This window comes from Scyliorhinus torazame, chromosome 21, assembly GCF_047496885.1.
Source record: "Scyliorhinus torazame isolate Kashiwa2021f chromosome 21, sScyTor2.1, whole genome shotgun sequence".
NCBI lineage: Eukaryota > Metazoa > Chordata > Chondrichthyes > Carcharhiniformes > Scyliorhinidae > Scyliorhinus > Scyliorhinus torazame.
The window spans coordinates 87,461,284-87,477,703 of record NC_092727.1 but is presented as its reverse complement, the minus strand read 5'-3'; the positions used below and the strand labels follow the sequence as shown (position 1 = coordinate 87,477,703).

Genomic DNA, 16,420 nt, shown 5'->3' with positions numbered 1-16,420 from the left:
TCCCTCTACATCACCTTACTGCCCCCCAATACTGACCGCCCTCTACACCACCTTACTGCCCCCACCAATACTGTGCCTCCCTCTACACCACCTTACTGCCCCCCCAATACTGAGCCTCCCTCTACATCACCTTACTGCCCCCCCAATACTGAGCCTCCCTCTACACCACCTTACTGCCCCCCCCCAGTTCTAACCCCCCGTACACCATCTTACTCCCCCCCCCCAATACTGAGCCTCCCTCTACACCACCTTACTGCCCCCCCCCATACTGTGCCTCCCTCTGCACCACCTTACTGCCCCCCAATACTGACCCTCCCTCTACACCACCTTACTGTCCCCCCAATACTGAGCCTCCCTCTACACCACCGTACTGCTCCCCGGGTAATGTGAAGCTTCACAACATTGAGCTGGAAGCCAGCGCTGCTTGGGAGTTTCTCCCATGGATTTCCCACTCGCTGCTTCCGGAGTCTCCAGCTTTCAGCTTCCTGACCTCAGAGTGAAACCGCACAAACTATTGAAGTAACAGCTCGAGCACAAATCCTCCAGCCCATTTTCACTTTTCCAATGTCATGTCCACATATTAAAGGCGACAGCATGGCAGAGCCAGAGCCAGCTCCCAGCAGAGTCCACACTCACTCCAATCGCCAACACAGGCGCTCGCTCCCGGATCACAAGCGGCTCCCATTCGACTTTCCCACTTTCATTCGCTTCACAAGAACCCTTCTCGCTGCTGAACCACGAAGCTGCCGCTTTCTCATCTTTCACATCGGTGTCTGACTCTGGCTCGATTGCTCATGGCTCTGGCGAGTATTTGGAGGTTTGGGACGGTGTTGCTCCTCTTGTCCGGGACTCTCAGTCTGGGCTGTGAGAGGCTGCAGTTACAGCAAGTTCTCAACACAGAGACACTCAGCAAACTGAATGAAATGGTGAGTTGAAACTGCATTCTGAGCAGCCTGCGAATCACATTGGGTCTCCTTACTGTGAAATGTTATATCTGGAGGAATAGTTTGGGGTTTTTAATGAGATTATATATTACTCCTCTCAGGGTGGCTCCTTTCCCAGACACTGTATAAAACACAGGCACTCGCTGAAAACCAAGCCCTTGAACCTGGTGAAACTTTCAAAGGGATTAGAGGTGAGTGGAAACTCGGTACATTTCATTCTGACTCGGGTTTTATATAAAGTTAGAGCAACAACCTGATCGGAACCGGGAAAATCGGGAATTTTCTATAGAGATTTGCACCCATTGTGACAATGATAGCAACTCCTGTCGTTATATTTCACTCTGTATCTCACCCATTAACTGTGTCACTCTCTCTTGCCGCATTTACTATCTCATTATCTCTAATCCCTGATACTTTGTCCCTCCCCCTGACCAACCCTTCCTCTCAAATTACTTTGCTGCAACTATCGGATTCGCTCGAACTATCTTAATCTCCCTATCTCTTGTCTCTTAACCTTTCATTCCTCTGATCGACGACTTTCTGCCCCAAAATATAATTTATTCTCAAAATATGTAGAAATATATTCAAAAACCTTTCAGTTCAATTGACAGAGTACAGTGCAATGAAATTCAACATACCTCCATGCCACAAATCCTAATCTTACGCATTCAATGCAATTGTAATATTCTTAATGTTAACAATGCACATTCCATATCAGATATATAGTTTAAATGCAAAACAATTCAAGTTTATCGCTGATATCAATAAGACAGATAAGGGAAAACTGTTCACAGTAGTAAACAAGGTCCTGGAGATATAGGTTTAATACACACGTACGGACATCATCCCCACAGCTACTTTTACCAAACCAGTAGAAGTCAGAGAATTCAGCAATGGGAATCCAAAAATCAATCTTGTTAGGTTTGTCTCCTGGTTGCCAATGATACAGATGCGGTCAGGGGACGTTGTGGCGATGTCTCCCGTTCAACGGCAGTCAGTACCTGTTCAAGTAACCTTACATCTGGAAGAGTGCAGTGTGTGCTGAAAGTACCACAAACTCATGCTTCCGACCACATTCCCCTATCTCCCACAATGCTCCCCCTGCATAACTTCCATCCAGCTCTCACTCACTGTAGAAATGTAGCCCCTCTTTCATCCTGAGCATTGAGAACAGTCCTCACTTCCCAGTGACACTGACACAGTGCTACCTCCTCTTTATGTATTATTATTTGTTTCTAAATCATTTTTTAAAATTTAGACTACCTAATTATTTTTTTTTTAATTAAGGGGCAATTTAGCATGGCCAGCATGGCCAATCCGCCTCCCCTGCACATCTTTGTGTTTTGGGGGTGAGACCCATGAAGACACGAGGAGAATGTGCAAACTCCACATGGATAATGACCTGGGGCTTGGATCGAGCCCGGGTCCTCGGTGCCGTGAGGCAGCAGTGCTAAGTACTATGCCACTGTGCCACCCTTATCTATTTTTGCCCTATCCAAATTTGCCTCCCCCTCTACTGTGACATTTGAAGTATCCCCTTCTGAACTGAAGACAAATACAAATTCCTGATTTATTTTCTCAGCTTTTTCTTCTATGTCCTAGGAAATGTATTGTTTTCCCACTAATCATCCACCCTTCCTTTTATTTTTATGCTTATAAGTAATTTTTAGCTTCCTTTTTCGTTTCACTGTCATCAATTCTGATGCGTAATTTTGACCCCACAATTCTTTTGATATTTTCTTTGCGGATGGTCTGCATTGACTAGTAACTGGTTTAGCACAGTGGGCTAAACAGCTGACTTGTAATGCACAACCAGGCCAGCAGCGCGGGTTCAATTCATGTACCGGCCTCCCCAAACAGGCGCTGGAATGTGGTGACTAGGGGCTTTTCACAGTAACTTAATTGAAGTCTACTTGTGACAATCAGTTATTATTTTTATTATTATTATTCAGCTTGGTTCCATGATGCACTAAGAGTGTAAATTTTATCAGAAGGTTAGAGTGTAAATTTTATCAGAAGGTTTCATTTTCTGCATTTTTATTATCGCTTCGTATTTAGTCGGTCTGATCGTCCAAATTTAGATAAGTTTGTCTCTGCTTCATCGAAAGGAACCCAGTCTTTATCTCACACATCTCTACTTTTAAATACTCCCTGACATTTGTTAGGGCACAGCTAGGGCACTGGAAAGACTGCAGAGGAGATTTACCAGGATGTTGCCTTGGCTGTAGAGATTTAGCTACAAAGAGAGATTGGGTAGACTGGGGTTGTTTTCTTGGATCAGAGTAGACAGAGGGAGGACATGATTGTGATGTATAAAATTATGAGAGGCATAGATGTGAAGACAGGAAGAAACATTTCCCCTTGATGGAGGGATCAAGGACCGGGGACATAGATTTAAGATAAGGAGCTGGAGGTTTAGAGGGGATGTGAGGAAAAGCTTTTTCACCCAGAGGGTGCTGGGAGTGTGGAACTCACTGCCTGAAAAGGTGTTGGAGGTAGAAACCCTCATGACATTTAAGATGTATTTAGATGTACACCTGAGATGAAAAGACACACATGGCTGTGGGTCAAATGTAAACTGGGATTATAATGCAGATGTAATTATTTTTGTCGGGCACAGACATGATGTGCTAATGGGCTTTTTCTGTGATCCTATCACTCTATTCCCTGTTAACCCAATAATATTTCAGAGGAATTGGCAGCATAATGGTAATGCCACTGGACTAATAATCCCGACGCTGAGTGTAATGCTGTGGGAACATGTCTTCAAATTCCATCATGGCAGCTGGAGCCATTCATGCTCAGTTCATCAATCTGGAATGTACAACTAGTGCCAGTAATGGGACTATCATTGATTGTTGCAAAGATCCATCTCATCACAGAATTTACAGTGCAGAAGGAGGCAATTTGGCCCATCGAGTCTGCACCGGCTCTTGGAAAGAGCACCCTACCCAAGGTCAACACCTCCACCCTATCCCCATAACCCAGTAGCCCCACCCAACACTAAGGGCAATTTTGGACACTAAGGGCAATTTATCATGGCCAATCCACCTAACCTGCCCATCTTTGGACTGTGGGAGGAAAGCGGAGCACCCGGAGGAAACCCGCGCACACACGGGGAGAATGTGCAGACTCCGCACAGAGAGTGACCCAAGCCGGAATCGAACGTGGGACCCTGGAGCTGTGAAGCAAATGTGCTATCCACAATGCTACCGTGCTGCTCGTGATTCATTAATGTCCTTTGAGGATTGAAAACATGCTTCCCTCAACCAGTCTGGCCTACATGTAACTCCTGACCCACAGCCATGATGATGTTTCTTAAATCTCCTCTGAAATATTCACTTCAAAGGCAATTAAGGATGAGCAACACATTTAGATTGGCCAGTGATACCCACTTCCTATGAAAGAAGAAATAATAATATTAAATTCAATACACATGTGCCAGATCCCCTTTACAGTCACTAAATTAAGCATCTCCCATTTTAACATTTTTAGTTTGATGTATTTTTGTTCTTTGGCAGAATTTATTCTAATGCTGAAGGTAACAGGTCTCCCTAATGTCATTTGTATTTTGTACAGACACAGGATCGGATCCAGATTCTCCATCAGGCCCTGCGTCACATCAGCAAGATCTACAGCATGAACCTGGGCTCAGTTACCTGGGACCGGGACACGGTAGAAAACCTCCGGCTTCTCCTGGACCGACAGCTCAGTGAGCTGGAAGAATGTGTCAGGAAACAGGGATCAGAGCACAAGATGAGGAGAAACGCCGCCATTCATAATTACTTTCGGAAACTGGAGAAGTTTCTCAATCAGGAGGTGGGACAATTGATAATTGACTGTGATTACTGGCTGGTCGATCATTTCACCCGATCAACATTTGTTTATTTTCTAATACACTTTCCTGAATAATTTTCTTTTTCAGAAATTCAGTGACTGTGCCTGGGAAATAATCCGCACTGAGACCAGGGCCCGATTACAACAGTTGCTTTTCATAATGCTACAAATCAGCAGAAGAAACTGAAACATACATTGATACAGACTGGGAACAACGAATGTTTATTTTAACGACTTTTCATATGCAGCTATATTTTTCTATGGATATTTGAAATTCATTTTATACTTTATTGTAATGATGAGAGAACAATGAGTGACTTGATGAAATTGTTTGTTGTTTTTATTTATTTTAATTTATTGATACCTACAGCCTTGTGATTGTGGGTGGTGAGTCTGGTTTGGAATGTTCTGCCAGGCTTTCAGGATATGGGTTCCCAGACGTTTCCTCAATGGACAACATTGCAATCTATTTCAGGCTCTTTAATTGATTGATATTTATTTTCATGATGCCTTTGGAGAATGAAATGATTGAATTTTATTTCATGTGCAAAATGAGTTAAAAATGTTAATTTATTGATATTTATTAAGAATGAGGTAATAGACACTGTTTACCTCAACTGGAAAATGTTATACTGAATGAGAGCATGTATTTATATATTTAATATTTAAAATAAATAGTTTTTAATTTTACACATTTCTGAAATTATGGTCACTTTTGGTTTCTGTCAATTTTTTTTCCACATTACAAATGGTCTGAATTCTATCTGCTGCCTGTTGCTGTTGCTCATTCTCTGCTCTATTTTCCATTCTCTCCATCCTCTCATTTTCCCTCACCTGGCAGAACTGTGAATTCATTTTCCACTTTCCTATTCTGGATGTCATACCGAGTCCTCTCATCCTAGATGCCAGAATTTAATCAAAGGCTGGCATGGTGGCACAGTGGTTAACACTGCTGCCTCATGGCACCCATGACACAGCTTCAGTTCCAGCCTTGGGTGACTGTCTGTGTGGAGTTTGTATGTTCTCTCTGTGTCTGCCTGAATTTCCTCTGGTTGCTCCGGTTTCCTCCACAGTCAAAAAACATGCAGGTTAGGTAGATTGGCTCTGCGAAAATTGGCTCTTAATGTCCAAAGCTGTGCAGGTTATGTCAGGTTATGGGGTTACAACAATAGGTGAGGGGAATCAGTCGAGGTAGGGTGGTCTTTCAGAGGGTCGGTGCGGACTCGATAGGTTGAATGGCCTCCTTTTGCACAGTAGGAATTCTATGATACTATATTGTTGAGGAGCAGAAGGTATTTTTGGTTATACAACGATGACAAAATAAACAATGTACATGAGTCTATAAATATAGTGCAAAAAGCCTGCTTCCTCCCTTACAGGTCCCACCTTTATTAACCCCCTACTCTAAGCTAAACTAACCCTCCCCCTTCTGCTGAAGATTAATTTTCCGCAATGAAGTCGACGAATGGTTGCCACCTCCGTGCGAACCCTAACAGTGACTCTCTCAAGGCAAACTTGATTTTCTCCAAACAGAGAACGCCAGCCATATCAGATAGCCAGATCTCCGACTTTGGAGGCTTTGAGTCCCTCCAAGCTAATAATATCTGTTTCCGGGCTAACAGGGAACCAAAGGCCAGAATGTCTGCTTATTTCTCCTCCTGGATTCGCGGATCTTCTGACACCCCCAAAATCGTCACCTCCCACGGACACACCTCTATCCCAAAGAACCTGCTCATCCGGGCCACTGTCATGTGAGCCCGGTGAACGACCCTAAACTGTATCAGGCTGAGCCTGGCGCATGTTGTGGACGCATTGTCTCTACTTATCGCATCTGCCCAGAGACCCTCCTCTATCTCTCCTCCTAACTCCTCTTCCCACTTGCTCTTCAGCTCCTCAGTCTGCATGTCCTCTGACCCCATGAGATGCTTATAGATGTCAGAGACCTTCCCTTCTCCCACCCACACTCTGGAAACTACCCTATCCTGTATCCCCCTTGGTGGTAGGAGCGGGAAGGTTGAGACCTGTCTACATAGGAAGTCCCGCACCTGCAGCTACCTGAATTTGTTTCCACTCGCCAATCCAAATTGCTCCTCCAACTCCCTCAAGCTAGGAAAGCTCCCCTCTATAAACATATCCCCCATCCTCTCAATCCCTGCTCTCTGCCATCTCCAAAACCCCCCGTCCATCCTTCCCCCGGCAACCGGTGATTATTACAGATTGGAGACCAGACCGATGCTCCCTCTGCTCCCACATGCTGCCTCCATTGTGCCCAGGTGCTCAGAGCCGCCACCACCAGCACGGGGCTGGTGAAGTACCGTGCTGGCGGGAATGGCATAGGCACCGTTATCAACGCCACCAAACTGGTGCACTTACATGAGGCCACCTCCATACGCTTCCATGCCGACCCTCCCCCACCACCCACTTCCTAATCATAGCTATATTCGCCGCCCAATAATAGTTACTGAAGTTCGGCAGTGCAGCCCGCCCTCCACCCGTCTCCGCTCAAGCATCCCCTTTTTTACTCATGGGGTCATGCCCACCCATAGAAAGCCAGTGATAACTTTGTTGACCCGTTCTAAAAAGGACCGCGGAATAAAGATGGGGGAGACACTGGAACACAAACAAGAATCTCGGAAGGACTGCCATCTTCACCTTTTGGACCCTCCCAGCCGAGACAACGGGAGCGCGTCCCACCTTGGGAAATCATCCTTCATTTGGTCTACTAGTCGGGCCAGATTAAGTATGTGTAACCGTTCCCATTCCCACGCCACTTGGATGCCTAGATACCAAAAGCTTCCCCCTACCACTCTAAATGGCACTTTGCCCAGTCGCCTCTCCTGTCCCCTTGCCTGGATCGCAAGCATCTCGCTTTTCCCCATATTTAGTTTGTACCCTGAAAACTGGTCATAATCCCCCAGAATCCTCATGATTTCTTCCATCCCCTCTACTGGATCCGATACATACAGGAGCAGGTCGTCTGCGTCAAGCGGGACTCTGTGTTCCACTCAGCCGCGGACCAGCGCCTTCCAGCCCCTTAAGGCTCTTAGTGTAATTGCCAATGGCTCTATAGCTGACACGAACAACAGTGGAGAGAGGTGGCATCCCTATCTCGTCCCCTGAGAAGCCTAAAATAGTCCGATGTTGTCCTATTCATTGTATGCTCGCCACAGGAGCCTGATACAGCAACAAGACCCAGTCAATAAAGCCCTGCCCAAATCCGAACCATCCCAGTACCTCCCACAGATATTCCCATTCTACTGGATCAAAAGCTTCTCATTTAGCAACCTTCTTACATTGGCCTCCAACTGCCTACCCTTAACGAACCCCGTCTGGTCCTTCCCAATCACATCCTGAACACAGTCTTCAATCCTACAGGACAAATTTATGGCCAGCAATTTGGCGTCCACATTCAATAGGGATATTGGCCTGTCGGACCCACACAGCTCCCGGTCCTTAGATCAGCGGGATCGTGGCCCGTGACATCGTCAGGGGAAGTACCCCTCTCTCCCTTGCCTCATTCAATGTCCTCATCAACAGCGGCCCCAATACCCCAGAGAGGTCTGAGATTGTGATCGCCGAGTACCCCGTGTCCACCACCCCCGTCAGTAGAGCCCTGCTCAGAATAAAGAAATAAATTTGGGAGTACACTTTATGCATGTGTGAGGAGAAGGAGAACTCCTTACTCTTGGCTGCCCAAATCTCCATGGGTCCACCCCCCACATCTGCTCCATGAACCCTTTTAGCTCCTTAGCCATTGCTGGCACCCTGCCCATTTTTTAACTTGACCAGTCTAAACCAGGGTCAATAACCGTGTCCCCTCCCATGACCAGCATATGCGAGTCTAGGTCCAGTATCTTCCCCAGCCTCCTCTTTATAAACTCCACATCGTCCCAGTTTGACACATATACATTTACTAGTACCACCTGCACCCCCTCCAATTTCCCACTGACTATAATGTACCAGCCTCCCACGTCCGAAAATATTCTTCCCGCCTCAAACACCACTCCCTTGTTGATCAGGATCGCGACCCCGCTAGACTTCGAGTCCAGTCCCGAGTGGAAAAACCTATCCGACCCAACCTTTCCTTAATCTAATCTGGTCAGCTACTGTACGGTGCGTCTCCTGCAGCATTACCACGTCCACCTTCATTCCTCTAAAATGCGCGAACACGCGTGCCCTCTTGACCTGCTGTTTGAACCCTCTTACATTCCAGGTGATCAGTCTAGTTGGGGGGCTCATCGCACACCTCCCTTCACCGATCAGCCATCCCCTCTATTGGGCCAGTCACCAGCCCGTGCCTCACGCCTCCACCGACCCACCCCCAGGCAGCCTTCGCCCCCGACCGCCTCTCTGTCACTCAGTGAAAGTCCCTTCCTCGTGAGCAGAACATTTTCACCCCTCCTCCCCTAGTAACAGCACAAAACAAATCAACCCCTTTGATAAGCCTAACATCTGCTCACCCCCCAAAACGCTTCCGTATGCAAGCCCGCCCAGCTAGCTTGGTTGCTCTCGCCCCTTGCGCCAGATATTCTGCCACCTATTGTTCCCTACCCACCCTCCCGCCCGCTCATACAAACATATTCAAATGATAAACAATCCCAACACAATTGCCCGACAGAGAGAAAAAAACCCCACGTTGAACAAAGGAAAGATCAAGCAAATGATCCAGCATCTGAACAAACACATCTCCATCCCCTAACAGTGCAAATGCAAACTTTAACACACTCAGCTCTTCAACTACCCCCAGATCAATACAGCAGGTATTACAAATAACGTCCTCAAAACTGAAAACAAGAAACTTTTTTTTAAAAACATAAACGTTGCAGCAAAGTTCAAAGTTCTCAGTCTGACACCAGTCCTTTCCTTTTCGCGAAGTCCAGCGCTTCCTCAGGCGACTCGAAATAGAAATGTTGCTCCTCGTTTGTGACCCAGTGGCGGGCCGGATACAACAGTCCTAACTTCACCTTTTCCTTGAAAAGGGTCAACCTGATCTGGTTAAACCCCACTCTTCTCCTGGCCACCTCCGCACCCCTGATACATCCGCAGGTTACAAGCAGTTACAGCTCCGTGTCTGCTTGGCCCACTGTAAAATACACTCCTTATCCAAATAACTGTGGAATCTCACCACCATTGCCCTCGGGGGTCTCCCATTTGCGGCATCCTCGCGAGCGCTCTGTGAGCCCTGTCCACCGCCAAGGGTCAGGGGATCGCCCCATCCCCCAGCAGCTTCTCGAACATGGCCGCTATGTATGCCCCAGTGTCCGCTCCTTCGGATCCCTCCAGGAGCCCAATGATTCTCAAGCTCTGCCGGCGGGGCCTGTTCTCTAGGTCCTCCACCTTTTTCAGAATCCTTTTCTGCTCTCTCTCAGCAGCCCCACCTCCAACTCCACTGCTGTTTGATGTTCCTCCAGGTAAGCCAGTACCTTCTCTACTTTCTGGATCGCCGATCTTGGGCATCCAATCTAAGCTCCAGCCGCGCAACTGCCTCTTTAATTGGGTCCAAGCTGTCCTGTTTCTGCTTGGCGACGCCCTCCTGGATAACTTGCATCAGCTGCTCCGCTGACCGCTGGGTCGACAAGCCAGAGGTCTGGTCCTCTGCCATGCTTACTCCCGGTGCAGCTTCAGCCCAAGCCTTCTCTGTCCTTCTGTATCTCCCTTCGCGAGTACTTCAAGTCCTTCTCTCCATGCACTGATGTGGGAACCCAGTACATAATTGCCTCTGTCATCAAATTTTCAAATCAAGTCCGGTAAAAAATAGGGGGAAAATGTCCAAACGTGCGACCAGATTGGGAGCCACCAAACATGCGACTTACCCCTTCATAGCCACCACCGGAAGTGGAGCAGAAGGTTTAAAGATACGAGATTCTGGGCAAGTTGAGTTCAAAATGAATTCACAGTTCCACCGGATGAGGGAAAATCTGATGATGGAGAGGATGGAAAACAGAACAGAAAAGGAGCAACAGCAACAGGCAGCAGGTAGGAGATTCAGGCCATTTGTAATGTAGAAAACTAACTGACAGAAATGAAAAGTGAACATAATTTGAGCAAATGTGTAATATCAAAAAATATTTATTATAAATATTAAATATATAAATACATGCTCTCATTCAGTATAACATTTTCCAGTTTCGAAAAACATTGTCTATTACCCAACTTTTAATAAATAGCAATAATTTAATATTTACAACTCAACTTACACATTGAATAAAATTGTAACATTTCATTATACAAAGACATCACGAAAATAAATATCAATCAATTAAGGAGCCTGAAATAGTTTGAAATCTTGTCCATTGAGGAAAGGTCTGGAAACCCATATCCTGAAAGCCTGACAGAACATTCCAAACCAGACTCACCACCCAAATCACATGGCTGTAGGTATCAATCAATTAATATAAATAAAAACAATGAACAATTTCATCAAGTCACTCATTGTTCTCTCATCATTACAATAAAGTATAAAATGAATTTCAAATATCCAGAGAAAAGTATAGCTGCATATGAAAAGTCTTTAAAATAAACATCTGTTGTTCCCAGTCTGTACCAGTGTATTTATCAGTTTCTTCTGCTGATTTGTAGCATTATGAAAAACATCTGTTGTAATCGGGCCCTAGTCTCAGTGCGGATTATTTCCCAGGCACAGTCACTGAATTTCTGAAAAAGAAAATTATTCAGGAAAATGTATTAGAAAATAAACAAATGTTGATCGGGTGAAATGATCGACCAGCCAGTAATCACAGTCAATTATCAATTGTCCCACCTCCTGATTGAGAAACTTCTCCAGTTTCCTGAAGTAATTATGAATGGCGGCGTTTCTCCTCATCTTGTGCTCTGAACCCTGTTTCCTGACACATTCTTCCAGCTCACTGAGCTGTCGGTCCAGGAGAAGCCGGAGGTTTTCCACCGTGTCCCGGTCCCAGGTGACTGAGCCCAGGTTCATGCTGTAGATCTTGCTGATGTGACGCAGGGTCTGATGGAGAGTCTGGATCCGATCCTGTGTCTGTACAAAATTTAAAATGACATTAGGGAGACCTGTTACCTTTAGCATTAGAATAAATTCTGCCAAAGAACAAAAATAAATCAAACTAAAACTGTTCAAATGGAAGATCCTTAATTTAGTGACTTTAAATCGGATCTGGCACATGTGTGTTGAATTTAATATTATTATTTCTTCTTTCATAGGAAGTGGGTATCACTGGCCAATCTAAATGTGTTGCTCATCCTTAATTGCCTTTGAAGTGAATATTTCAGAGGAGATTTAAGAGACAACCACATGGCTGTGGGTCAGGAGTCACGTGTAGGCCAGACTGGCTAAGGGCAGCAGGTTTTCATTCCTAAAAGGACATTAATGAATCAGATGGATCTTTACAACAATCAAAGATAGTCCCATTACTGGGACTAGTTGTACATTCCAGATTGATGAACTGAGCATGAATGGCTCCAGCTGCCATGATGGAATTTGAAGAGATGTTCCCATAGCATTACACGCAGCGTCGGATTATTAGTCCAGTGGCATTACCATTATGCTGCCAATTCCTATGAAATATTATTGGGTTAACAGGGAATAGGGCGATAGGGTCACAGAAAAAAACCCTTTCGCACATCATGTCTGTGCCAGACAAAAATAATTACATCGGCATTATAATCCCAGTTTCCATTTGACTCATAGCCATGTGTGCCTTGTCATCTCACGTGCACATCTAAATACATCTTAAATGTCATGAGGGTCTCGACCTCCAACACCCTTTCAGGCAGTGAGTTCCACACTCCCAGCACCCTCTGGGTGAAAAAGGTTTTCTTCACATGCCCTCAAAACTTCCTGCCCCTTATCTCAAATCTATGTCTCCGGTCCTTGATCCCTCCATCAAGGGGAAATGTTCCTTCCTGTCTTCACATCTATGCCTCTCACAATTTTGCACATCACAATCATGACCTACCTCTGTCTCCTCTGATCCAATAAAACAACCCCAGTCTATCCAATCTCTCTTTGCAGCTAAATCTCTCCAGCCGAGACAACATCCTGGTAAATCCCCTCTGCAGCCTTTCCAGTGCTCTAGCTGTGGCCTAACAATTGTTAGGGAGTATTTAAAAGTGGAGATGTTTGAGCTAAAGTCTAGGTTCCTTTCAGTGAAGCAGAGACAAAAGATATCTAAATTTGGATGTTCAGACCGACTAAATATGAAGCGCTAATAAAAATGCAGGAAATGAAACCTTCTGATAAAATTTAGACTCTTAGTGCAGCATGGAACCAAGCTGAATAATAATAATATTAGCTTATTGTCATAAGTAGGCTACAATTAAGCTACTGTGAAAAGCCCCTAGTCGCCACATTCCGGCGCCTGTTTGGGGAGGCCGGTATGTGTATTGAACCCACGCTGCTGGCCTTGTTGTGAATTACAAGCTAGCTGTTTAGCCCACTGTGCTAAACCAACACCTAGTGAATGCAGGCCATCCACAAAGAAAATATCAAAAGAATTGTGGGGTCAAAAGTATGCATCAGAATTGATGACAGCAAAGCGAAAAAGGAAGCTAAAAATCACTTATGAACATAAAAATAAAAGGAAGGGTGGGTGATTATTGCGAAAACAATACATTTCCTAGGCGATAGAAGAAAACGCTGAGGATATAAATCAGGAATTTCTATTTGTCTTCAATTCAGAAGGAGATATTTCAAATGTCAGAGTAAAGGGGGAGGAAAATTTGGATAGGGTAAGAATCGACAAGGGTGGCACAGTGCTTAGCACTGCTGTTTCATGGCACCGAGGATCCGGGCTCGATCACAGCCCTGGGTCATTATTCGTGTGGTGTTTGCACATTCTCCTCGTTTCTTCATGGGTCTCACCCACAAAACGCAAAGATGTGCAGGGGACGTGGATTGGCCACGCTAAATTGGAAACAGGAGACAAACCTCACAAGATTTATATTTGGATTCCCATTGCTGAATTCTCTGACTCCTACTGGTTTAGTTGTGGGGATGATGTCCTAATATGTGTATTAAACCTGTCTCTCCAGGACCTTGTACCATTATCTACTGTGAACAGTTTTCCCTTGTCTATCTTATTGAAATTAGCCATAATCTTGAATTGTTTTGCATTGAAGCTATAAATCAGATATGGAATGTGCATTGTTAACATTAAGAATATTACAATTGCATTGAAAGCGTAAGATTAGGATTTGTGACATGGAGGTGTGTTGAATTTCATTGCACTGTACTCAATTTGAACTGGAAGGTTTTGAATATATTTCTACAGATTTTAAGAATAAATTATATTTTGGGGCAGAAAGTAATTGATCAGAGGAATGAAATGTTAAGAGACAGTGAGATAGGGAGATTAAGATAGTTCGAGCGAATCCGATAGTTGCAGCAAGCAAAGTAATTTCAGAGGAAGAGTTGGTTAAAGGGAGGCACGTAATATCAGGGGTTAGAGATAATGAGAAAGTGAATGCAGTACCAGAGAGTGACACAGTTAATGGGTGAGATACAGAGTGAAATATAACGACAGGAGTTGCTATCATTATCACAATGGGTGCAAATCTCTCTGTTGAAAATTCCTGATGTTCCCGGTTCCGATCAGGTTGTTGCTCTAACTTTCTATAAAACCCGAGTCAGAATAAAATGTACCGAGTTTTCACTCACCTCTAATCCCTTCGAAAGTTTCACCAGGTTCAAGGGCTTGGTTTTCAGCGAGTGCCTGTGTTTTATACAATGTCTGGGAAAGGAGCCACCCTGAGAGGAGTAATATATAATCTCATTAAAAACCCCAAACTATTCCTCCAGATATAACATTTCACAGTAAGTAGACCCAATGTGATTCACAGGCTGCTCAGAATGCAGCTTCAACTCACCATTTCATTCAGTTTGCTGAGTGTCTCTGTGTTGAGAACTTGCTGTAACTGCAGCCTCTCACAGCCCAGACTGAGAGTCCCGGACAAGAGGAGCAACACCGTCCCAAACCTCCAAATACTCGCCAGAGCCATGAGCAATCGAGCCAGAGTGAGACACCGATGTGAAAGATGAGAAAGCGGCAGCTTCGTGGTTCAGCAGCGAGAAGGGTTCTTGTGAAGCGAATGAAAGTGGGAAAGTCGAATGGGAGCCGCTTGTGATCCGGGAGCGAGCGCCTGTGTTGGCGAATGGAGTGAGTGTGAGTGTGGACTCTGCTGGGAGCTGGCACTGGCTCTGCCATGCTGTCGCCTTTAATATGTGGACATGACATTGGAAAAGTGAAAATGGGCTGGAGGATTTGTGCTCGAGCTGCAGGAGGTCAATAGTTTGTGCGGTTTCTCTCTGAGGTCAGGAAGCTGAAAGCTGGAGACTCCGGAAGCAGCGAGTGGGAAATCCCTGGGAGAAAATCACAAGCAGCGCTGGCTTCCAGCTCAGTGTTGTGAAGCTTCACATCACCCGGGGGGCAGTACGGTGGTGGAGAGGGAGGCTCAGTATTGGGGGCAGTAAGGTGGTGTAGAGGGAGGCTCAGTATTGGGGGGCAGGAAGGTAGTGTAGAGGGAGGCTCAGTATTGGGGGCAGTAAACTGGTGTAGAGGGAGGCTCAGTATTGGGGGGCAGTAAGGTGGTGTAGAGGGAGGCTCAGTTTTGGGGGGGGTCAGTAAGGTGGTGTAGAGGGAGGCTCAGTATTGGGGGCAGTAAGGTGGTGAAGAGGGAGGCTCAGTATTGGGGGGACAGTAAGGTGGTGTAGCGGGAGGCTCAGTATTGGGGGTGCAGTAAGGTGGTGTAGAGGGAGGCTCAGTATTGGGGGGCAGGAAGGTAGTGTAGAGGGAGGCTCAGTATTGGGGGCAGTAAACTGGTGTAGAGGGAGGCTCAGTATTGGGGGGCAGTAAGGTGGTGTAGAGGGAGGCTCAGTTTTGGGGGGGCAGTAAGGTGGTGTAGAGGGAGGTTAAGTATTGGGGGTAGTAAGGTGGTGTAGAGGGAGGCTCAGTATTGGGGGGGGGGGCTGTGCAGGGGGAACATGTATTGGGGGCTGGATTTGATCATCCGGATTATAGAGACACCGAGAGCGGGAATCCGGTGCGGCGGCTTTTCGAGCTGACCCGGGGCCCCGTTGCCTCTGAAATGCACCGGGACCCGGTGTGTTCACATCGCGCTTGTCCTCTCCACACTTCACAGCTTGAACATTGCAGAGAGCCCGGCTCAGAGCCCAGGCTCCCCGCTTCATGGACACTGACTCCGCTCCCATTGAGCTGTCCCACAATCTGCTCTTTCACTGGCACAACTTGCTCATTTCCCGCTGCTTTTCTGGAGCCGTTTTCGAGAGTTTGACTGAAAGAATATTTCATCTGCTCCGATTCCGAGGGCGAAAGTGATCCGGCTCCCTCTCCTTTCACCCCGTTTCTTTCTGTCTCTCTCTCTCTCTCCCGGGAAAGCGGCCGCCTCAGTTTCTCTCTGGAAATGAACTTTGTTGTCAGTTTGTTCCGAAAGCGAAAGTGCCCCAGGGAAAGTTTTGTCATTTCCGAGAGGGAGGAGAGTTTGTGATGAGAGCAGCTCCTCACTGAGAGGCCTGAGGGGGAAATGGGAAAGGGTTCCGGATATTCGGGATATCCCCGCTTCCACAGGGAATGTCACCCAATCCCTCTCAGCTGAAACTCGGATAGAAATCAGCATGTCCACCTTCACCAAATAGAAATCTC

General features: G+C 46.0%; 2 protein-coding genes across 2 annotated transcripts; one reads left to right on the top strand and one right to left on the bottom strand.

The window, feature by feature from the left end:
• The first annotated feature begins 548 nt into the window (after positions 1-548).
• LOC140398004 (interferon alpha-F-like) lies at positions 549-4,968 on the top strand. Its single transcript, XM_072486242.1, has 4 exons — positions 549-926; positions 1,046-1,135; positions 4,524-4,763; positions 4,870-4,968. The coding sequence occupies exons 1-4, from the start codon at positions 795-797 to the stop codon at positions 4,966-4,968; spliced, it is 561 nt and encodes a 186-aa protein (XP_072342343.1). The 5' UTR covers positions 549-794.
• A 5,919-nt stretch (positions 4,969-10,887) lies between these two features.
• On the bottom strand, positions 10,888-15,383 carry LOC140398003 (interferon alpha-F-like). The gene is made up of 4 exons (XM_072486241.1): positions 14,628-15,383; positions 14,419-14,508; positions 11,542-11,781; positions 10,888-11,435 (listed from the first exon to the last, which is right to left on the bottom strand). The coding sequence occupies exons 1-4, from the start codon at positions 14,757-14,759 to the stop codon at positions 11,337-11,339; spliced, it is 561 nt and encodes a 186-aa protein (XP_072342342.1). The 5' UTR covers positions 14,760-15,383; the 3' UTR covers positions 10,888-11,336.
• Between the last annotated feature and the right edge of the window lie 1,037 nt (positions 15,384-16,420).